This window comes from Mastigoproctus giganteus, chromosome 2 (assembly GCF_048544385.1).
Source record: "Mastigoproctus giganteus isolate SK-2022 chromosome 2, ASM4854438v1, whole genome shotgun sequence".
NCBI lineage: Eukaryota > Metazoa > Arthropoda > Arachnida > Uropygi > Thelyphonidae > Mastigoproctus > Mastigoproctus giganteus.
The window spans coordinates 110,444,432-110,470,042 of NC_143576.1; the positions used below are offsets into that span (position 1 = coordinate 110,444,432).

The window sequence follows — 25,611 nt, forward strand, 5'->3', positions numbered from 1 at the left end:
GAGTGACTTTGATGGGAATCCCTCCAAAAGTTTTGGTTTCAAGAAGAAGCTCAGAATGTCGATGATTTGTCGTTTCTATCAGAAGGTCGCCTGATTTCAAGCGGCGAACCATTTTCGGTGGACCAGCTATATGTTCTAGACATCTTTGTATAACAAAGGGAGAAAGTTTACTAACTGGTTGGTCTGATAGGGAATGAACAATTAGAAAGAGTGGCGAGATGGTTTGAGTCACATTTTTCTTTTGTCTTTTGGCAGTAGATGGATTAGGATCATCTTGCTGCCGATTATGATCAATTTGATCCATAATTCCAGGAGAAGTCTGATTTGTCAAGTCCATTGTTGCTCCTTTTAGCCCTGAAAGGATTATTTTTCCTTTCAGGTTTCGGCCCCACCACGGGGAGGCAGGAGCAGTGCCACCTAGTGACCAAGCGGCTGGTGGATTAGTTTGTTAGTGAGAAAATGGATAAATATCCTAAAAAAGAAAGGTGATTTTCCTTCCTGGATTCTACTTAAAATCTGCTAAGTGAAGAACCACTTACAATGAACTGAGGATAAGAGAGCGGCTGGAAATGAAACAGAACAAGATCACTTGGAAGGATCACTTTAGAATTCGCTTAAGAAAAATCGCTTGGTCCCTATCGCTTGGCACTTGGGGCCAGTTTTGCTGCTTAAGAAAGGAGATAAGTCAGAGATTGGAAATTATAGACCAATTAGATTGTTATCCCACATCTACAAGTTGTTCACAAGGGTCATTACTAACAGATTGGAAAGAATACTTGATGAGAATCAACCAAAAGAGCAAGTTGGCTTTAGGACAGGATTCTCAACTATGGATCACCTTCATGTAACATCACAGCTAATGGAGAAAGCAAATGAATATAAAACACCATTACACCAGGCATTTGTGGATTATGAAAAGGCATTTGACTCTATACAGCATAAGGCAATGTTTCAGGCACTGGAAAGACAAGGCATAGATACCCACATATATTATGATTTTGAAAAAAATATATGAGAATGCTACCTCCTTCATTAGACTAGACAAAGACAGTAGTAAATTTAAAATTGAGAAAGGAGTTCGACAAGGAGACACAATATCTCCGAAGCTGTTTACTGATGCCCTTGAGGAAGCTTTCAGAAGATTAGACTGATCACAGAAAGGAGTCAATGTGAATGGAGAGTACCTAAACCATTTACGATTTGCAGATGACATTATGGTCATAAGCTACGATCCCAAAGAATTAGAGGAAAATCTTAATCAGTTATGCACAGTTAGTAAGGATTTTGGACTAAAGATGAATATGGCTAAAACAAAAGTAATGATGAACAAGTATGCACAGAAAAGGATATAATGATTGAAGGAGCAGTAATTGAAAAGATGGTGTGATATACTTATCTGGGACAAGTCATTAGCTATAATAATGATAAATGGCTGGAAGTCAAGAGAGGAATAAACTTTGGATGGATAGCATTCAGGAAATATAGTCACATACTGAGTAGCAATATCCCAATTTGTCTGAAACGTAAAATAATGAACCAATGTATACTCCCCACCATGACTTATGGAAGTGAAACTTGGGCACTCACCAAAAGAATGGAAGAGAAGCTGAGAACTACACAGCAAAGAATGGAACGAATTATATTGGGAATCAGACTGTTAGATAAGAAGAGAAACATGGATTAGGCAGCAAACTCAAGTAAAGGACATTCTTATCAAAACTAAAGAACTAAAACGGTCATGGGCAGGACCATAGCTTGAAGACATGATGACAGATGGACAAAGAAAATAACAGAATGGAACCCAAGAGGAGCTAGAAGAAAATCTGGAAGACAACAATTGAGATGGACAGATGAAATTCATGGGTTTGTTTGTTTGTTGTTTGTTATTTGGTTTTTAGGAGCATTAGCAACTAAGGCCATATTGCTCCGGCGATATGCGGTGGTCATTCCCTGACCTTTCCACATCCTCCGTATTTGGTGGGCACGGGCTCGAACCCCGGTCTAATCAAGAAGCGTGTGCTACACACTGCTGCTCCTGCCCACCTGGCTACGGAGGTGTCATGGGTTTGTGGGTAGTAAATGGATGGCCATTGCACAAAACAGAAGGAACTGGAAAGTTTCTGGAGGGGCCTTCATCCTGCAGTGAATTGAAAATGGCCGATGATGATGATGAACCAATCAGACTAGCCAAACAAGATTTTCCCTAACAATTCTATACTGTGATTTTGTTAATATAAAAATTAAGATTAAGAATAAATTTTAAATTAAAATTAAAATTCATTAATTATTAAGATCAAAATTAAAAAAAAAATAATATGGACTGTAATAGTAATAGTATGGATTGTTGTTTGTTAAGCTTACATTAAACAAATAAATTGTTCTTGCTGTGTGCATATGTGTTAAATTCATTCAGCTGTTTGTTATTTAGCCTGGCAGTTACACAAATATACTGCATATATTGTAAGGAAGAAGGTATTATGCAAATTTAAGAACTTCCTACAAGACATCCTTTAAATCAGATATTAGATGCCTGGATAGATTTAGTACATATAAAATAACTTATAAACTATATCAGCTAAGGTAAAGAAAGCCTGCACGAGAAGCACGCAAAAGTTAGATGAAATTTACCGGTAAAAGTACTTTACCATAACAGCATTTGTATTGTTGCTCGCTCGGTAAACAGACAGTGGGTGTTATCAGTCTGGAGTAGAAGTTGAATCCCACAGTAGCTTGAAACCCTCCCGAAGTGGGGAGGGGAGGGGGGGGGGGTAATCTGACCTTTTTTTCTTTAGAATCACTAATTGATTGAATCATGAACAGAGTCATATTGGAAGTTCTGGCGTTGTAAAAAATTTTCGTAACGTAGTTTCACCGGTAAACTTTTTAGAAGCTTGCCATGCTTCTCATGTGGGCTTCCTTTGCCTTTTTTTTTCCTTAATAAACAATTTATCCTAGTCCGCCAGTGATTCTAAAAAAAAAAGGTCAGGTTACCCCCTCCACTTGGGGAGCATTTCAATCTCCCATGGGATTCAATTTCTACTCCTGACCAGTAACACCCACCGTCTGTTTACCGAGCGAACAACAATACAAATGCTGTTACGGCAAAGTACTTTTACCGGTAAATTGCATTGAACTTTTGCATGCTTCTCGTGCAGGCTTTCTTTACCTTCACCACTATATCTAAGCAATCTGCAATTTCTGTTTCTGTTTTTACAATAAGTCTACCATTTATATTTAAAAAGTTATTCAATTGTTGTTGTTATTAATATTTATAATAGACTTTTACACAAGCATACAAATAGCTAACCTTTCTAAACTTCAATCTGAACTTACAGATATAAAGACTTCTTCTGCTTCTTGAATAATGGCAATTCGTGACCATCCAAATTTCTGAAATAATTTAATTCTAGTTGGATTATGTATTGTAGCTGAAGGATGAGTGCGGAAGAAAGTTGGAAATCTTTTCCGATTTGAAAGCGCAGGAGAACTTGATCCATAAGATATCTATAAAATTAAATAAAACAGTAATTAAAAATGTAATCCCATCATGCCTTAATAAAATAAAAAATTAACCACATCTTTCTTAACCATTTTGTACTTTTGGAAGATATTATCCCTGTTTAACAGTTTTGTGCTTCTACCAAGAAGATGTTAAGCCCTATTCAAAATGTATAAAATGGAAAAAGAAAGGAACACAGACTTAATGAAAATTTCTACTACACAAAAAGAATTATAATATTAAAATATCTAGTAAATAGATACACTTACAAATATATACAATAATATAACACAAGATAAGTAGACTTAGACTTCAACCTGATCATTAAGCACTCCCTGAGAACATGGAAGCAGTTTTAACTTAGCACTGTTAGGCAATCTATCATATAAAAATAAATAAATCATTTATTGCCATAAATGTACAGACATCACAGCCAAATTTCAAATTTTTGTGATATGGAAAATAGTGTAGCATTATTATATTTCAAAAGTTTGTGACATGTTCAGAGACTAGTAAGATGAGATACATAGCAGCAAAATTAAAATAAAAATATAGTAGGAGCACAGACCAAAACCAGTCTTGATCCACACTTCTGATCTTGACTGGTGACTTTTGAATGTAAAGCCTACTTGAGGTGTACAGCTGGCAGTCAACTTTGAGAAGATTAATTAACTGTAATGCTAAATTAGGGAATTATCTGTTTATTTGTTGCAATCTTGTGAGGTGAGTTCTGTACAATGGAGTGAATCTGACATTGTCTCTTGTTAAGGTAATGTTGAGGATAAGGAAGTTGCTGATATCTGACTGATATTATGGGAACCAAATGTTTCAGTAATTAGTTTAGCTAGAAAGCCAATATTGACATCTTTAATGTAAACATCCAAGGGTTTTGATGCTAAGATTACTCTGAATTGTTGTTTAAGAGATTGTAAAAGAATAACAAAAGTGGCATTCTTAGCCCAAAAGTGACTTGACACAAATGTGTCAAGTCCTCCTGGGCTCAGAATTTCATGATTGTTGTCAAGACAGGATAGATACAACAGATGACATGGTTCAAAAAGACGTTTTTATTATATGCACAGGTAATTTCCTGGTTAATCACACACATCGCTCTCTGATACATAGAAATATGTTGCAATAGTACAGTATTTGTCAAAGATAATGTCCAAATCTGAGGTAGTTTTCAGTATAAGGCCTTATCATGAATGAATAACTCAATTTTCTTAGGGTACTTTTGGTGAGAGAATGTCAGATGAGCTAATTTAATGACACTTATTGACAGATTTCGGTTCTTGGGAAGATTAACTTGTTTCAAATAACCTGCTTGCATCTTAAGTTGTCCAAATATCATCCTCAGTTTCGTAGTTGAGATCACTATTTAAATCAGCTATGCAAGATTTAATATTCTCTGCAGTCTGTAAAAAAACAATTCACATGTTCCTGCAGATATGATGCCAGATAATACATTGCTCTCCAGGACTCGAGTTGTTGCTACTACAAGACCATTACCAAGAATTATGAAGAATGTGAGTAGGTGTGTGTTATAGGCCTAATGAATCTGATGAGTATAATGAGCAACTGTGCAGAGAAATAGAGTGGGCCAGTAAATCAGAATGTCTTATAATGGGGGATTTTAACTTTCCAGATATTGACTGGAACTTGTGGGTTGGTCACTCAAACACTAGCAAGACTTTTGTGGATTTATTGGATGACTGTTTTCTACAGCAACATGTTCGAGAGGCAACCAGAGGGAGTAATACTCTTGATCTGATTATCAGCAGTGATTATTCATGCATTAAGAATTTGCAGATAAAGACAAAGATCACTGGGTGACAGGGATCACAATGTACCGATGTGGGAATTACTTAAAGATGTAACTACCATCAAGGCTAAAGGGAAGGGGGTTCTGCTTTTGGAAAGGTGACTACAGAGGTCTCAGACAGTTTTTAAATTCTGTACAGTGGGATCAACTGATGATGTTACCAACGTGGAATTCTAAATGGGAAGCCTTCAACAACTTAAGCTTGGAGGCTACTACGCTTTTCATTCCAATTAAGAAATACTGTTCAAGGTTTAGGCCTAAATGGATGTCAGATGAATTAATGAGGCTCGTGGCAGAGAAGAAGAATGTATGGGATGCATATAAAGTATCAGGTGACACAGAAGCCTATGGCAGGTATAAACTAGTCTGTAATCAAGTCACAAAGGAGGTTAGGCAGGCAAAGGCAGATTATCAGAAATCGTTAGCAAAAGATGCAAAGAAAAACAGCAAAGAGTTCTTTACTTATGTACACTCTGGAAGGAAAAGGATGAATCAGGTTGGACCGTTCAACATAGATGGGTTGACTATTGATGATCATGCTCAGGTAGCTGATAAACAATTGAATCATTATTATTTTGCATCTACATTCACACGTGAGGAGTTATTCAATGAGGGGAGTGGCAGAAGTTTATCAAACACTAACAGGAAGCTAAGTGATTTTGTAATAACTGAGAGCTAAGTGGAGGAGAAATTGTTGAAGTTAAACTAAGGAAGGCACCTGGGGTCGATGGAATCTATTCATTTATATTAAAGGAGGCAGCAAAGGAAGTAAGCAAACCCTTAGCCATAATTATGAGAGCTTCCTTGGACTCAGGAGAGGTCCCCATGGACTGGACGTGTGTAAATGTATCACCAATTCACAAAGGGGATTCAAAAGGTGACACAAGTAACTACAGACCTGTTAGTTTAACTTGTGTTCTGGGAAAAATAATGGAATCACTGGTTAAATAAGCATTGCAAGATCATCTAGACAAGACTGCAGTAATAGTTAAGACACAGCATAGGTTTGTTAAAGGGGTGTTGTCTGACCAATTTGATTGGATAGTATGATGTGGTAACAAAGGAACTGAATGCCAAAAATAATTTTGATATCATATACTTGGATTTCAGAAAAGCTTTTGATACTGTTGGACATGGAAGACAGCTGTACAAAATTGGAAAGGTAAGGCGTTAAGGGCAAGTTGCTACAATGGATAAAGGGATGGTTGAGTGGGAGATGACAGAGAATGGTAATCAATGGACACTGCTCTTCGTGGACTAATGTTATTAGTGGAGTTCCCCAGGATTCGGTGTTGGGCCCATTGTTGTTTTCAGTATTTATGAATGATATTGATGAACGTATATCAGGTTTAATGTCCAAGTTTGCAGATGATACAAAGGTTGGCAGGGTTGTTAACGACAGTAAAGACAGTATGCTACTCCAATTGGATCTAGATAAGTTAGGAAAATGGGTTGAGAAATGGTAACTGAAGTTTAACATTGACAAATGCAAAGTACTGCATATGGGTAGCAATAACCAAAGAGAAATATACCAACTGTGTGGTACTACACTCAGGGAAGTGGAAAGTGAAAACGACTTGGAGGTAAATGTGCAGTCAAATATTAAGTTCACTGAGCAGTGTAGACAGGCTGCCAGGACAGGTCATGGAGTCTTGTCAATGTTATATAAGAATTTTGCTCGCAGGGACAGGGAGGTGATTATCCCGTTATACAAGGCAATGGTCAGGCTACACTTAGAGTACTGTGTACAGGTCTGGAGGCCTCATTTTAAGAAGGATGTAGACTTGCTAGAATGAGTACAACAAAGGGCAACAAGATTGGTGAGGGGAACAAAGGGGTGCTGTTACCAAGAAAGGCTTAAGTTCTGCAAATTGCAGTGCATGGAAAGCAGGCACCTGCGAGGTGTATAAGGCCTTGAATGGGTTGAGCAAGCTGAATGCTGATGGGATTCTTCCTCTTGCTCAGAATAATCACCTGAGAGGGCATAAATTCAAATTGAGGAAAGACAGCTGTAGGATAAATGTGCGGAAGTTTGCCTTTGCCCAGCAGGTAGTTGATTGGTGGAACAGGCTTCCATCTTTTGTTGTGGAAGCTAATAGCCTAAATAAATTTAGGGTTGAGCTGGACAGGCATTTGGAATGCATAAGCTCGCTTTCTTGCATCACATGCCTCTACTAATGCTAATTATGACAAACCTGAAGACAGCAGAGTGATATGTCAAATTCATGACACCATTACATACAGGTAATACAGTAAACAGACAATAGTTAAACTCCATGCTAGTTACAAACTAGAAATGGTAACCAGCATACAGATGATCCTCACATCCAAGATAATAACCACTCAAAAATCTGACCAAACCTACATCCAACTAAAAGTGCATATATAACTAACAAGGAGGAAATAATTATGTCTTGAAAATATGCTTAGGTAATACAATAAATGTAACTTTAAAATCATTAGCAAGAAAAAAAAAAAAAAAAATCAGGTATAATCAATATTATCAATATCAGACATTACAGGGCTTTGCAAAGAAAAAAAAAGAAAATGATCATTCTGAACAGAATCAGAAACACAGACAGCTAAAAACATCGTGATTGTATATTATTTCAACAAAAACAAAGAAATCAGCTTATTCATAAACTACATTTCAATGAGAATAGTAGAACTACACCTACCAATCTGCCACAAAGATGAATTACATAAAGGAATAGAATTTGTTTCAAAGCAGGTGCTGAAACAGTTTAATAATAGTACACTTCTCTGGTAACAGTGAATTCTATTTTTCCGACTTGAGACTAGAAGCACACTTTTCTTCAATGACAGCAGGACTTGGGCTTATGCTCACTTTAGAAATGACATCATTATCCACAAGTCAACCTAAAACTACTAATTTTTTTTAATTAAATAGCATCACCAAAAGAGGTGAATCCCGAATGCATTAAAAAAATTCCAAGACACCATAATGACAATATTTCAAGGCTTACTGTTCTTTCATCAAATGACAGGTGGCCTCAATTAGCAACCTTGAGGCCAAATTATATATAATGTAGAATCTAAATAAGAAGCCAAGCAGTGTGAGGAAGGAAAAGGTATCAGAGTTAAAACTTACCAAAAGTTAAAGCTTAACTCAGAACTTTTCCTTTTTAATGATTTTAAAACTTAATTTTCATTAAGTTTAAGCTTTTAACTTTTTAACCTTTAGTCTACACAGTAATTAAATACAAGAATGGGACAATGGGCCAATGCAGCTACATGTAATGTATTACAACTACACACACACACACTTCTTATATTTTACTGTACCTCAAAACTGAATCCTGTATACAGGCTTGCTACAATACTGTCTTTTTTTTTTTTTTTTTTAAATTCTGGCATCAACATCTAATTAGAATTTCAATAATTAATCAGTAATATTTTAGGCATTATTAATAATATAATAATAATAATATTATTATTATTATTATTATTATTATTATTATTACAGTAATATTAGGCATAAAACATGTCCACATTTCATGAAACCTAAATTAAGAAAATAATAAAACCGAATGCAGTAAACTGAGAGAATAAAATAAAATAAATATAACTATACCTGAAACAAAAACAGTATAAAATGAAATATTATTTCATCTTTCTCAAATTGGAAAAAATCATAAGCTATGTAATAGAGTGAGACATTAAAAAAAAAAAAAAAAAAAAACTTACCACAACTAGGTTCCACATCTTAGCAGCCTCAGCTACTGTAGAACAAACAATACTACATCCTCCCAATAACATCAATTTCTGTGGTGGATTATACAGTAGGTCATACATAACACTAGCTCCGAGACCTGGATTGCACTATGTGAGAAGATAAATAAAAACCGCTAAATATTTTTATATTTGATATTATATTTTTTTTAAAAATTTTTTATTGGTTTTACACAATTTCTTTTCTTCCCCTCTAAATAAATATGGCTTTATTTTACCAAGAAAATAATTCCATTTCAATCTACAGTCATCTCTTACACCTCATAATTTCATATTTCTTAATAAGACAACAGATTAAATTCAAGTCAGAAAAAAAGTGCTGGAAAAAAATTACTGGCTGTACATTTTTAGCTGGACACATTTCCAATTCTTCTCTACATTTATTCTAACAAAACATTACTATGTTATATGCTGGTCACATTAAAAAAAAAAAAAAATCTTGTTTATAGTCTGGCATGACCACCAGGTCAGTGGAGTTTACAATAAATCATCAATCATATTTAGCAGTCACGGGCTTGAACCCCAGTCCACTCAAAGAGCGTGTGCTCGCTCCTGACCACTCAGCTATATCAGGCACTCCCATACACACACCATACTTAGAAAAGGTATAACTACTACTGCTAGGAAAAGAGACCACAAAATTATTAACATCTCTATAACAAATGATTGGAAATATATACACTGAATAATCTCAAACTGTCAAATAGATCCATCAAAACAGATTCATAGAAGATGCATAAAGTGCCTGCCATCAACATTCAGACATCTTCCTGAGCATGATACTCCAAATTCTGGAGAAACTGGCAGTGTGACCTGTAAGTCATTGTGGTCATCCAGATATGGCAGAGTTAATAACTCTAATACAGCTTTCTGTATATTATAAGAAGAAAAGAAACCAAAAATAAGCCACATGACAATGTCTGACATCTTCAGACATTGTCATGATAATGTTTTAGCATTAGCATTAGTAGAGGCATTTGATGCAAGAAAGCAAGCTTATGCAGCATCAGCCAAAAAAAAAAAAACCACTCCCACTTCACCCCTCTGTTCGTTCAAAATACCTGTCCAGCTGAGCCTTAAACTTATTTAGGCTATCAACTTTCACGACAAGGGATGGACGTCTGTTCCACCAACCAACCACTCGCTGGCTAAAGGCAAATTTCCGCACGTCTATCCTACATCTGTCTTTCCTCAATTTGAATTTATGCCCTCTCAGGTGATTATTCTGAGCGAGAGGAAGAATCCCATCAGCATTGAGCATGCTCAAACCATTCAATGCTTTATACACCTCTATCAGATCACCTCGCTGGTGCCTAGTCTCCAGACACTGTAATTTGCAAATCTTAAGCCTTTCTTCGTAAGAGCACCCCTTTGTTCCATTCACTAATCTTGTTGCCCTTCTCTGTACTCGTTCCAGCAGCTCTACATCCTTCTTGAAATGAGGCCTCCAGGCCTGTATACAGTACTCTAGGTGTGGCCTGACCATTGCCTTATACAAGGGAATAATCACCTCCTTATCCCTGCTGGAAAAATTCCTATATATCATTGACAATACACCATGAGCTACACTTGCAGCCCGTCTGCACTGCTCAGAGAACTTCATATCTGCCTGCACAACCACCCCCAGGTCCCTTTCATTCTCTACCACTGTCAGTGCAATACCACAGAGTTGATACGTTGCTCTGGGGTTGCTGTTTCCCATGTGTAGTACTTTACATTTGTCAATGTTAAACTTCATTTGCCACCTCTCAGCCCATCTGCTCAACCTTTCCAGATCCTGTTGCAGCAGCATAGTGTCAGTAGTGTCCTTGACAACCCTGCCTACCTTTGTATCGTCTGCAAACTTCGACATTAAGCTTGATTTACCATCATCAATATCATTTATGAATACAGAAAACAATAATGGACCCAACACTGAGCCCTGAGGGACTCCACTAATAACATTAGTCCATGACGAGCAGTGTCCATTGATTACCACTCTCTGTCTTCTCCCCCTCAGCCACCCCTTTACCCACAGCAGCAATTTGCCTCCAATGTTACACTGCTCCAATTTGTGCAGCAGTCTTCCATGTGCAACAGTATCAAAAGCCTTTCTAAGATCCAAGTATATAATATCAAAGTTATTCCCTGCATCCAGTTCCTTTGTGACTGCATCATAGTATCCAATCAAATTGGTCAGGCAAGACTTCCCCTGAACAAAACCATGCTGTGTCCGAGCTATAACTGAAGTCTTGTCTAAATGATCCTGCAGTGCTTCTTTAACTAGTGCCTCCATTAATTTTCCTGGAACAGAAGTTAAACTCACAGGTCTATAATTGCTTGTGTCAGCTTTTGATACTCCTTTGTGAATTGGGGTCACATTTGCACATCTCCAGTCTATGGGTACCTCCCCTGAGTCCAAGGAAGCTCTCATAATTACGGCTAAGGGTTTGCTTACTTCCTTTGCTGCCTCCTTTAATATAACTGGATAGATCCCATCCACCCCAGGTGCCTTTCTTGTGTTTATCTTCAACAATTTCTCCTCCACTTTACTCTCAGTTATTACAAGATTCTCTAGCTTACTGCTAGAGTTGAATACACCTCTGGCTTTCCCCTCACTAAATAACTCCTCATGTGTGAATGTCGATGCAAAATATTCATTTAGTTTGTTAGCTACCTGAGCAGCATCATCAACAGTTGACCCATCGATATCAAGTGGACCAATCTGATTCATCCCCTTCCTTCTAGAGTTTACATAAGTAAAGAAATCTTTGCTGTTTTTCTTTGCATCCCTTGCCAAAAATTTCTTGTAATCTGCTTTCGCCTGCCTAACCTCCTTTGTAACTTGGTTACAGATCAACTTGTATCTATCATAGGCTTCTGTGTCATGTGTTAATTTGTATGTATCCCATGCATGTTTCTTCTCTGCCATATGCCTCATCAGTTCATCTGACATCCATTTAGGCCTAAACCTTGAACAATATTTCTTAGTTGGTATGTAAAGTCTAGTAGCTTCCAAGATAAGTTCTTTGAATGCTTCCCCTTTTGCATTTACTGTTGGTAACATCATCAGTTGGTCCCACTGTATAGAATTTAAATACTGTCTCAGTCCATCGTAGTCGCCTTTACGAAAGCAATAACCCTTCCCTTTACCCCTAATGGTAGTTACCTCTTTGAGTAAATCCCACTTCAGCACACTGTGATCACTGCCACCTAGTGGTTCATTTATCTGCAGATTCTTAATGCATGAAGAATCACTGCTGATAATCAAATCAAGAGTATTCCTCCCTCTAGTTGCCTCCCGAACATGCTGATGTAGAAAACAATCATCCAATAAATCCACAAAAGCCTTGCTAGTGTGTGAGTGACCAGCCCACAAATTCCAGTCAATATCTGGGAAATTAAAATCTCCCATTATAAGACTCTCTGATTTACTGGCCCACTCTATTTCCCTGTACAGTTTCTTATTATACTCATCAGAGTCATTAGGCCTATAGCACACTCCTACTCTCAATTTTGATCTCCCAATGCTTATGTCACACCAAACTGACTCGACACTGCACTGTCCAGCGATGTCCACTGGCTTCACTTCCTTGGATTTTATGTATTTCTTAACTAATAGCATAACCCCTCCTCCCTTCCTATCCAGTCTATCTTTTCTGTAGACGTTGTACTCCCCAAATTCCAGTTTTGCATTCCTTATATCTGTGTGACACCAAGTCTCTGATATCCCAACAATATCTGCCTTTGATGTTTTGAGCAATACCTCAAATTCATCAAATTTATTTACTAAACTCCTAGCATTGGTGTACACGCAAGTATACATGCACCTATTTCTATTCTTAGCTACCCTAACACAACCCATGTGTTTACTTGTACCGCAATGACTCCCAGCAGTCTCTGAAATATCCTGAATCTTGTTTTTCAGGCTTCTGCTCATTCCAATAGAAGCAGTGCAAGAATCTCTTTCATCTCTGCCAGTGGCTACTGTTAATCTATTTGTCTTTGTATCCCCCCAAGCTAGCAGTTTTTGGACCCACCTAACACTGCCTCGATAGCATCAGCAATTATTCTTGCACCCTTTCTATTTAAGTGTATCCCATCCCTGTAGAAGCAATCCCTCCTGTTAAGAAGTACAGTCCAGGCTGAAAAAAATTCTACCCCTTGAGCCTTGCACAGTCTTTCCAGGGCCGAATTGATCGACAAGGCTCTCATCATATACTCCCTCCTATCGTGTCTGGGCAGAATTGCAGACACTTTCAATTTCAACCCTATTTCACGGCTTTTTTTTCAACAGTGACCTGTACATGTTTGTTCAAACATGTCATATTCAGCTGAGTTTGGTATTCAAAGTGGACACTTTCACCATCCCTTATGACTATTTCACATGGCTTGCAGTATGTTCTGTTGTGTTTTTTTTCTACATAAAACAGATCAACTTTCTATATAAAATAGATCCCAACTATTTACAGGATGTTTCAAAAGTTACCAAACTCATAGTTACATATATCTCTGGTTATACTTGTGGGAACAAAATATAATTTGGTTGATATGTAAATTATAGACTTTCTGAAATAACACCTCCAACAATGGAGGTGATTTATTGCAGAAAGATATTCAAAATGAAATTCCTTTTCAAAAGGTTAGACAGTAATATAAATAATATTTCAAGATAAATGAGTTACCGTGTAAATCCATCATAGAGGAGCTTATTAAAGGCACTCCTGTAGTTGTACTGCAGACAGTGAAATCTTATGTTTGAAGATTGTTTGATCTCTAAGGGCTTCTCTGACTGCCTAGATCACAGGACCTTACCTCTCCTGTTTTTTTTTTTTTTTTTTGACACCTTAGAGAGAAGACATTTATGAATAATCTGTACTCAACTGAGAAACTAAAGGACACCACATCATCAAACTGATTGCCAAAGTTCCCCAGCACAGGCTTCTCAGTGTCACTAGGTTCAAGCATGTGTAGCCCACAACAATGGGCACTTCCAACTTCTCTTAATTTCTGTATGTGTATATAGACTTGTGTGTGTGTGTGTGTGTGTGTGTGTGTGTGTGTGTGTGTGTGTGTGTGTGTGTGTGTGTGTGTGTGTGTGTGTGTGTGTGTGTGTGTGTGTGTGTAAATGAAGAATATGCCAGTTGTACGTCAAGCAAGTGAATAATGAACAGAAAGTAAACCCATTCATAACACAGCAACACACATGGGGGTGGGAACCAATTGAGATAAAGGGTGTTACAGAAGGAATACACTCCAAATGCAATTTAGAAAAAATGCCTATTAATGAAAATACCAAATAATGTAAATAAACAAAAATGCCAATCAATCCAAATTTGGCAATACCCCTTCACAGCCCAAATTATGTGAAATATCACCACAGACAGAGACAAAAACAAACCACAATGTGACCAACAGGGTGAAACAAACATAAAATAAAATGTCTTTCATTATTTTCTTTTTTTCTTAAAGTTTACTTACTTACTTATTCTCTCTCACACACACACACACACACACACAAATTAAAATAGCATAAATGTTTCTTTATAATCCTAAATTAAAGGTGTCAATGTTGGGACACTAATGGTGAGATGTGGTTTGCTAGAATCACTTATTAAACTTTTAACTTTAATCTAAAATGTTCAATGATTGTAATTATTTCTACTTTTTAGCCAGACCTTATTCTTAGAGGGGAACAGGTATCCTGTGTGTTATCAGACACTCAGCCTAAAACACTGATAGATCCAATATCTCTCTATTACAGAAGATTTAGGAGAAGTCCGGTTGGCCTGCCTCCCTAAAATCCACTCATGCACACCTTCTCGATGGTAAGCCCTGTTACGTCACTTAGGTGGCAACGAACGTGTAGAGTGGTTCTCTTCAAGACTCCTGGTCAGCGTGAAGAGGAAAAGACCAAACCCTCCAGCAATGAGAGCACAACAATACAAATGGCCCTCAGTCCCCAGCAGCTTTCACTCTCCCTCTTACGGCAGCGAGAGGATCAGAGTGGAAGCAGAGGGTGCTAAAAATCTCTGGGTACGACCAGGCTGCCATGCACGGAAATTGAACTTGGCCTGTTATAACGTACGATCACTCATCGGTGAAGACAGGATATTAGAGCTGGAAAAGGAATTAGAAAATGTGAATTGGAATATCATCGGTTTGGCTGAAACAAGAAGAAGAAATGAATCACTTATAAGTTTATCAAGTGGAAATCTGTTGTACACCAATGGACACAGTGAAAGGAGTGAAGGTGGAGTTGGGTTTCTGGTCCATAAAGATTTTAAAAACAACATTTTGGAATTCAAAAGTACATCACCAAGGGTGTCAAGACTAATACTCAAGATTTCTAAGAGGTACAAGCTAAAGATTATAATGATTTATGCACCAACATCGAGCCATGATGATGAAGAGGTTGAAGAAATGTACACTGAAATTGAGAGTCTTCTAGATGAGCAGAAAACCCACTACACTATTATTATGGGGGACTTCAATGCTAAGGTTGGAAAAAGGCAAAACAGCGCAGAAAGAGGAACTATAGGAAATTTTGGAATTGGTGAAAGAAATAAAAGAGGTGAAAGACTTGTGGAATTTGCAGAATCTCAAGGAATGTCAGTAATGAACACTTTTTTCAAGAAAAGGGTGAACAGAAAGTGGACATGGAAGAGTCCAAATGGATTAACAACTAATGAAATCGACTTCATCCTCACTAACAGAAGATATATTGTGAATGATGTTACCGTCCTGAATAAGGTAAATGTTGGAAGTGATCACAGAATGGTAAGATGTACACTTGATATAGATGTAGGAAAGGAAAGGAAAAAACTGACTCGAGTAAATAATACAAAGGTCTTTGAAATAGCAGAGGAGGAGAAAAAGCAGTATGTACTGGAACTTAAGAACAAGTTTGAGCTTCTGCAGACTGCTCAGGACCAAGATATCGACGAGGAATATTACAACTTTCTGAAAGTGATAAAGCCCAAGAAACCTATAGGGAAACAGAAATCCAAAGAAGAAAAAATTAGTCAAGAAACACTTGTCATGATGAACCAAAGACGACAAATGAAGAGCAAGAAAAACACTGACAGGGAGAAAATTGAATATACTGAGTTATGCAAAGCCATTAGAAAGAGACTCAGAGAGGACATAAGAAGATTTAACACAAGAAATGTAGAACAAGCATTAAGGGAAAACAAAGGATTTAAATCAGCAGCCATGAGCAGTAATACAGAAAGACAAATGATACTGAAACTGAAGAATAGCGATGGTGTACTTATAAACAGCAGAGAAGGCATAATTCAAATAGCAGAAGACTACTATAGAGAATTATACAAGGAGCAAGGGAATGATACCAGCAGTGGGGAAGATGGATTGCAAAGTAGCAACACATACGACATACCCGATATTCTTCCTGATGAGGTAGAACATGCATTGAAGAAAATGAAGAATCGGAAAGCCCCGGGGGAAGATGAAGTTACTGTAGCGTTGTTAAAATTGGGAGGAAGAGACATAACACAAAAACTGGCAAGGCTCTTCACAAAGTGCATTAGAAAAGGTGTGATGCCTAAGCAGTGGAATAATGCAATCATAGTTTTGCTGCATAAGAAAGGAGATAAATCAGAAATTGGAAATTATAGACCAATTAGCTTGTTATCCCATATCTACAAGTTGTTCACAAGGGTCATTACTAACAGATTAGAAAGAATACTTGATGAGAATCAACCGAAAGAGCAAGCTGGCTTTAGGACAGGATTCTCAACTATGGATCACCTTCACGTAATATCACAGCTAATGGAGAAAGCAAATGAATATAAAACACCATTATGCCTGGCATTTGTGGATTATGAAAAGGCATTTGACTCCATACAGCATAAGGCAATGTTTCGGGCACTGGAAAGACAAGGCATAGATACTCCATATATTATGATTTTGAAGAAAATATATGAGAGTGCTACATCCTTTATTAGACTAGACAAAGACAGTAGCAAATTTAAAATCGAGAAAGGAGTTGGACAAGGAGACACAATATCTCCGAAGCTGTTTACTGCTGCCCTTGAGGAAGCTTTCAGAAGATTAGACTGGTCGCAGAAAGGAGTCAATGTGAACGGAGAGTACCTAAACCATTTACGATTTGCAGATGACATTGTGGTCATAAGCCACGATCCCAAAGAATTAGAGGAAAATCTTAATCAGTTATGCACAGTTAGTAAGGATTTTGGACTAAAGATGAATATGGCTAAAACAAAAGTAATGATGAACAAGTATGCCACGGAAAGGGAAATAATGATTGAAGGAGCAGTAATTGAAAAAGTGGAGTCATATACTTATCTGGGACAAGTTATTAGCTGCAATAATGATAAATGGCTGGAAGTCAAGAGAAGAATAAATTTTGGATGGATAGCATTCAGGAAATATAGTCACATACTGAAGAGCAATATCCCAGTTTGTCTGAAACGTAAAATAATGAATCAATGTATACTCCCCACCATGACTTATGGAAGTGAAACTTGGGCACTCACCAAAAGAATGGAAGAGAAGCTAAGAACTACACAGCGAAGAATGGAACGAATTATATTGGGAATCAGACTGTTAGATAAGAAGAGAAACACATGGATTAGGCAGCAAACTCAAGTAAAGGACATTCTTATCAAAACTAAAGAACTAAAATGGTCTTGGACAGGACACATAGCTCAAAGACATGATGACAGATGGACTAAGAAAATAACAGAATGGTACCCAAGAGGAGCTAGAAGAAAACCTGGAAGACAAAGGCGGAGATGGATAGATGAAATTCATGAGTTTTTGAGTAGTAAATGGATGGCCAGTGCTCAAAACAGAAGGAACTGGAAAGTTGCTGGAGAGGCCTTCATCCTGCAGTGGATTGAAAATGGCTGATGATGATGATATTCTTTAAAATAAAAGAATGTTGCATACATTTCACTATACTTGTAAGAACAAAGTATATATATTTGTCATATATATATATATATATTTATTTTATTATTTTATTTTTTTCATTAATCAATTTTCATTGATTCAATGATTTCAATCATTAATTTTCATTGTTAATCAATTTCAGGAACAGGACATGATCTAGTCAAGGAGGAAGTATTTGTGTGTGCTAGGTGCAGAGAGTGTCAAGAAATTAGGCGGCAACTCAGAGTTCTGATAGGCATCTATTAGAGTGTGAAGAGTACAGCAGATGCCCTGAAAGGAATTAAAATGGGGGAGCCATCAGGCTCTCAGCTACTCTACTCAACTCAACACCAGAGCTCAGTCATCTCCATTAGGCAATGCAGCGTCAATCTTTAGAGCATATATCATCTTTTAAGGGCACAAAGGGTGATACTGTTGTACACATTGCCACTAATAGACATTAAAAGTAGGAGATCTGCAGACTTACTCAGCAAGTAAATGATAATGCAAAAAAGGAACAAGTTAGAGTTAAATTTCAAAATTTGTCTGCAATTCTGCCCAGACATAAAAAGAAGGAAGTATACGATGACAGCATTAGTAGAAGTATATGATGCAAGAAAGCAAACTTATACAGCATAAGTCCAAAACAAACAAAAATTACTATTTCACTGGCTAAAGTCAAATTTCTGCACATCTATTCGGCAACTGAATTTCCTCAATTTCAGTTTATGTGCCCTCAGGTTTGTAATCTGAACAAGAGGAAGAATCCTATCACCACTGAGCCGGCTCAATCCATTCAAAGCTTTATGCACCTCAATCAGATCACCTCGCAGATGCCTGGTCTCCACAAGCGGCAATTTTTTTTTTGCAGAACTTAAGCCTTTCTTCGTAAGAGTTTGTTCCCATCATCAGTCTTTTTGCGTTTCTCTGTACTCATTCTAGTAACTCTACATCCTTCCTAAAATGAGGCTTTAAGACATGTCTGCGTTACTCAAAGTGTGGCCTGACCATTGCCTTATAAGCATTAGTTGAGGCATATGATGCAAGAAAGCAAGATTATAGAGCATCAGCCAAAAGAAAAAAAAAATAAACCTTCCCATTTCACCCATCCGGTCACTCCAAATGTTTGTCTACTTCAGCCTTAAATTTATTTAAGCTATCAACTTCCACAACAACAACAGATGTAAGTCTGTTTCAGCAATCAAGTACCCGATGGCTAAAGGCAAACTTCAGCACATCAATTCTACAACCGTCTTTCCTCAATTTGAATCTATGACCCTCAGGTTCTTAAGTATCCCATCAGCATTGAGTCTGCTCAAACCATTCAAGGCCTTGTGCACCTCAATCAGATCACCTCGCAAGTGCCTAGTTTCCAGATGCTGCAACTTACAGAATTTAAGCCTCTCTCCTGGTAAGATAACCCCTTTGTTTCTCTCACCAATCTTGTTGCCCTTCTCTGTACTCGTTCTAGCAACTCTACATCTTTCCTAAAATGAGGCATCCAGATCTGTATGCAGTACTCAAGGTGTGGCCTGACCACTACCTTAGACAAAGATATAATCACCTCCTTGTCTCTACTAGCAAAATTCCTATATATCATTCATAAAACTCCTGCTCTGGCAGACCGTCTGCACTACACAGAGACCTTCATATCCCACTGCACAGTTAACCCCAGGTCTTTTTCATTCTCCATCCCCCTCAGTGTAGTACCACAAAGTTGGTATGTTTCCCTTGGGTTACTGCTACCCATATGCAGTACTACATATTTGTCAATATTAAACTTCAGCTGACACTTCTCATCCCATCTATCTAACTTTTCTAGATCCTGTTGCAGTAGCATACTGTTTTTACTATCATTAACAACCCTGCCAACCTTTGTATTATCTGCAAACTTGGACATTAACCTTGATATACATCAATAATATCATTAATAAATAAACAAAACAACAATGAGCCCAGCACAGAACCCTGGGGAACTCCACTAATAACATTAGTCCACAAAGAATAGTGTTCATTTATTACCGCTCTCTGCTGTCTTCTACTTATACCGATCCAATTTGTACAGCAGCCGTCCATGTGCAATAGTATCAAAAGCTTTCCTGAAATCCAAGTATATGATATCAAAATTATTTTTTGCACCCAGTTCCTTTGTGACCACATCGTAGTATCCAATCAAATTGGTCAGACAAGACTTCCCCTTAACAAACCCATGCTGTGCCTGAACTATTACTGCAGTCTTGTCTATAGAACAGAAGTTAAACTAACAGGTCTATAATTATGTGTCACCCTTTGAATTCCCTTTGTGAATTGGGGATACATTTGCACATCTCCAGTCTATGGGGACCTGAATCTAAGGATGCTCTCATAATTATGGCTAAGGGTTTGCTTACTTCCCTCACTGCCTCGTTCAATAAAACTGGATAGATTCCATCTGCCCAGGTGCCTTTTTTAAAATTTAACTTCAACAATTTCTCCTCCACTTTGCTCTCAGTTATTACAAAATCATTTAGCTCCCTGTTAGAGTTTAGTAAACTTATGTCCTCCCCTTCTGAACAGAATTCCTCATGTGCGAATGTAGATGCAAAATACTCATTCAGTTTGTCAGCTATCTGAGCAGGATATTCAACAGTCGAACCACCAACATCAAGTGGACCAATTTGATTCATCCCCTTCCTTCTAGAATTTACATAAGTAAAGAAGTCTTTGTTGTTTTTCTTTGCATGCTTTTCCAAAGATTTCTCGTAACCAGCATTCACCTGCCTAACCTCCTTTGTGACTTGATTACAGACAGCTTATATCTGCCATAGGCTTCTGTGTCACCTGCTAATTTATATGCATCCCACACATTTTCCTTCTCTGCCACGAGCCTCATTAGTTAATCTGACATCCATTTAGTCCTAAATCTTGAACAGTATTTCTTAGTTGGTATGAAAAGTGTAGTAACTTCCAAAATTAATTCCCTGAAGGCCTCCCTTTTAGAATTCACGGTTTTTAACATCATTTGATCCCACTGCATAGAATTCAAAAATTGCCTGAGTCCACTGTAGTCACCTTCATAAAAACAAATACCCTTCCCTTTACCCTTGATTGTAGTTATATCTTTATGTAAATCCTACATCAGTAGACTGTATTCACTGTCACCTAGTGGTTCCTTTATGTGCAAATTCCTAATGCACGAGTCATCGCTGCTGATAATCAGATCAAGAGTATTACCCTCTCTGGTCGTCCCTCGAACATTTTCCTGTACAAAACAACCCTCCAATAAATCCACAAAAGTCTAGCTAGCGTGCAAGTGGCCAACATACAAGTTCCAGTCAATATCTGGAAAGTTAAAATTCCCCATTACAAGACATTCTGATTTACTGGCCCACTCTATTTTTCTGCACAATTGTTTGTTGTACTCATCAGAGTCTTTAAGCCTATAACACACTCCTACTCTCATTTTCCTTTTCCCAGTATTTATGTCACACCAAACTGACTCAACATTGCATTGTCCACCCATGTCAACTGGATGCACTTCTTAGATTTTGTGTTTCTTAACTAACAGCATAACCCCTCCTCCCTTCCTACCCCGTCTATCCTTTCTGTACAAACTGTACTCCCCAAATTCCTATTCTACACTGCTTATATCTGCATGATACCATGTCTCTGATAACCCAGACAGATGGTGTCACACAGATATAAGCAGTGCACAATTGGATAATAATCTCCTTATCCCTGCTAGCAAAATTCCTGTATATCAGTGACAAGACATCATGAGTTATTCTTTCAGCCTGTCTGCACAGCTAAGAAAACTTCGTACTTGACTGCACAATTACCCCCGGATCTCTTTCATTCTCCACTACCCTGAGTGTACATTTCTCTGGGGTTATAGTACTCCCATATGCAGTACTTTGCATTTGTCCGCGTTAAACTTCAGTTGCTACTTCTCAGCCCCTCTGGCCAACTTTTCCAGGTCCTGTTACAATAGCATACTGTCATTACTGTCATTAACAACCCTGCCAACCTTTATATCATTTGCAAACTTTGGCATTGAGCCTGATATAACTTCATATCATTGATCAATGTACAAAACAACAATAGGCCCAACACCAAACCCTGAAGGATGCTACTAAAAACTTTACTCCACGAAGAGCAGTGTCCATTGATTATCACTCTCTGTCTCCTCCCTTTCAACCATCCTTTTATCCATTGTAGCAACTTGCCCTTAATGGTATACTGCTCCAATTTGTACAGTAGCCTTTCAGGTGCAACAGTATCAAAAGCTTTCCTGAAATCCAAGTATATGATATCAAAATTATTTTTTGCTTCCAGTTCCTTTGTCACCGCATGATAGTATCCAATCAAACTGGTCAGACAAGACTTCCCCTTAACAAACTGATGCTACATCTGAATTATTACTACAGTCTTGTCCAGATGATCCTGCAATGCTTCTTTAACCAGTGACTCCATTATTTTACCTAAACAGAAGTTAAACTAACAGGTTTTTAATTACTTGTATCACCCTTTGTGTTGGAGATACATTTGCACATCTGCAGTCCATGGAGAACTCCCCTAAGCCCATCAATGCTCTCATACTTATGGCTAAGAGTTTGCTTACTTCCTTTGCTGCCTCATTTAATATATCTGGATAGATCCCATCCACACAGGTGCCTTTCTTATGTTTAACTTCAACAATTTCTCCTCCACTTTGGTCTCAGTTATTACAAAATCATTACCTCCCTGTTGGAGTTTAACAAGGTTCTGTTTTACACTTCCCTATAGAATTACTCCTATGTGAATGTAAATGCAAAATACTCATTCAGTTTGGCAGCTATCTGAGCCAGATCATCTGCAGTCAAACCAACGATATCAAGCAGACCAATCTGATTCACTGCCTTCCTTTTAGAGTTTATATAAGTAAAGAAGTCTTTGCTGTTTTTTTTTTGCATCTTTTGCCAAAGATTTCTCATAATCTAGCTTCACCCGTCTAACTTCCGTTGTGACTTGATTACAGACTAGCTTTTATGTACCATAGGCTTCTGTTGTTGTTGTTATTTGGTTTTTAGGAGCATTAGCAACTAAGGCCATATTGCTCCAGGGATATGATGTGGCCCTTGCCTGACCTTTCCACATCCTCTGTATTTGGTGGTCATGGGCTCAAACCCCGGCCTAATCAACAAGCGTGTGCTACGCACTGCTGCTCCTGTCCACCTGCCTACAGAGGCACCCCATAGGCTTCTGAGTCACCTGATAATTTATATGCATCCCATGCATTTTTCTTCTCTGCCACAAGTCTCATTAGTTCATCTGACATTTATTTAGGCCTAAACCTCGAACAATATTTCTTAGTTGCTGTGAAAAGTCTACCAGCTTCCAAGATTAATTCCTTGAATCAAAAACTTGTGTCACACAGATATAAGGAATGCAGAATTGGAATTTGGGGAATACAATATGAGCAAAAAGAATAGAACAGGATATTGTGTTGTTGTTGTTATTTGGTTTTTAGGAGCATTAGCAACTAAGGCCATATTGCTCTGAGGATATGAGGTGGTCATTCCTCTGACCTTTCCACATCCTCCATATAGAACAGGATAGGAGGGATAGAAGAGTTATGCTGTTAGTTAAGAAACACATAAATCTAAGGAAGTACATCCAGTTGACATGGGTGGACATTGCAACGTTGAGTCAGTGTGGTGTGACAAAAGCACTGGGAAAGCAAAATTGAGAGTAGAAGTGTGTTACAGTCCTAATGACTCTGAAGAGTATAATGAACAACTGTACAGAGGAACTGAGTAGGCCAGTAAATCAAAATGTCTTATAATGGGGGATTTTCATTTCCCAGATATTGACTGGAACTTGTGGGTTGGTCACTTGCACATAAACAAGGCTGAAGAGCCACTGGTGGCTCCTTAATCTGCAGATTCTTAATGTATGACGAATCAGACAGATGTAACTACCATCTGTAGTTACATAAAGGCGACTACAGTGGTGTCACAGTTTTCAGATTCTATACAATGGGACCAACTAATGAGGTTACCAGCAGCAATTCTAAATGGAAAGCATTCAAAAAGTAATATTGGAAGCTACTAGGCTTGTTTCCCCAACTAAGAAATACTATCTAAGTTTTAGTCCAAAATGGATATGAGATGAACTAATGAGACTCGTGGCAGAGAAGAAAAATGCATGAGATACATATAAATTGTCAGGTGACACAGAAGACTATGATAGATATAAGCTAGTCTGTAATCAAGTCAAAAAATAGGTTAGGCAAGAAAAGGCAGATTGTGAAGAATGTTTGGCAAAGAACATAAAGAGGGACAGCAAAGACTTCTTTACTGATGTGAACTCTAGAAGGAAGGGGGAGGCATCACATTGTCCTCTTGATATCGATGGTCTGGTTGTTTTTGATCCTGTTGAGGTAGCTGACAAACCATGAGTATTTTACATCTACATTCACGCATGAGGAATTCAGTATGGAAGTGGAGGTCAGTAGCTTATCAAACTCTAGCAGAGAGCTAAAGGATTGTGTAATAACTAATAGCAAAATAGAGTAGAAATGGTTGAAGTTGAACATAAAAAAGGTACCTGGGGTGGATGGGACCCATCCAGTTATATTAAAGGAGGCAGCAAAGGAATAAGCACACCCTTAACCATAATTATGATTATGGCTTCCTTGGACTCAGGAGAGGTACACGTGTACTGGAGATGTGCAAATGTGTCCCCAATTCACAAAGGGGGAATCAAAGGGTGACACGAGTAATTACAGACCTGTTAGTTTGCCTTCTGTTTGTGGAAAATAATGGAGTCACTGTTTAAAGAAGCTTCAAGATCATCTAGAAAAGACTGTAGTTATAGTTCAGACACAACATGGGTTTGTTAGGGAGAAGTCTTGTCTAACCAATTTGAATGGATACTATAATGTGGTCTCAAAGGAACTGGATGGAAAAATAATTTTGATATCATATACTTGGAATTTGGGAAAGATTTTGATACTGTTGCATATGGAAGACTACTGTACAAATGAGGGGCTCACATTTGGTGAGTATGGGCTTGGCACAGCCTTCTGTTTGTGGAAAATAATGGAGTCACTGTTTAAAGAAGCTTCAAGATCATCTAGAAAAGACTGTAGTTATAGTTCAGACACAACATGGGTTTGTTAGGGAGAAGTCTTGTCTAACCAATTTGAATGGATACTATAATGTGGTCTCAAAGGAACTGGATGGAAAAATAATTTTGATATCATATACTTGGAATTTGGGAAAGTTTTTGATACTGTTGCATATGGAAGACTACTGTACAAATGAGGGGCTCACATTTGGTGAGTATGGGCTTGGCACACCCAGAGTCCTGAGCTGGATATCATCATCATCTCTCTCTGTGTTGGTGATATTTCTCTCTCTCTCTCTCTCAGGAGTAACTCAGAATTTTTTTTTTTTTTTTTTTTTGGCTGGTGCAGCAAAAGCCTCAGGCTTCCTTGCACCATATGGCTAATTATATATTTTTTTTTTTTTTTTTATGAAAACCCCAAACACGAAAAGTATCAAAACCTATAGTACTTAGTACCGTGCATGGGTTGAAGGAGAAGTATGGGGGGGAGGGGGATGCCGGAAACTTTGCTCTAGAGACTAAACATGGGTTTCACCACTTCAAGCCTCCAATA

The 25,611-nt window shown here is 37.8% G+C and overlaps 1 protein-coding gene across 1 annotated transcript in view; it reads right to left on the reverse strand.

Annotated features, from left to right (window-relative positions):
* Positions 1-25,611, reverse strand: part of GABA-B-R1 (gamma-aminobutyric acid type B receptor subunit 1) — a 268,778-nt gene that overhangs the window by 236,084 nt on the left and 7,083 nt on the right. The window contains exons 2-3 of the mRNA XM_090368625.1: positions 9,030-9,164; positions 3,334-3,504 (exon numbers count right to left, since the gene is read on the reverse strand). Coding sequence (XP_090224751.1) covers positions 3,334-3,504; positions 9,030-9,164 — 306 coding nt within the window. The remainder of the gene's footprint in view (positions 1-3,333; positions 3,505-9,029; positions 9,165-25,611) is intronic.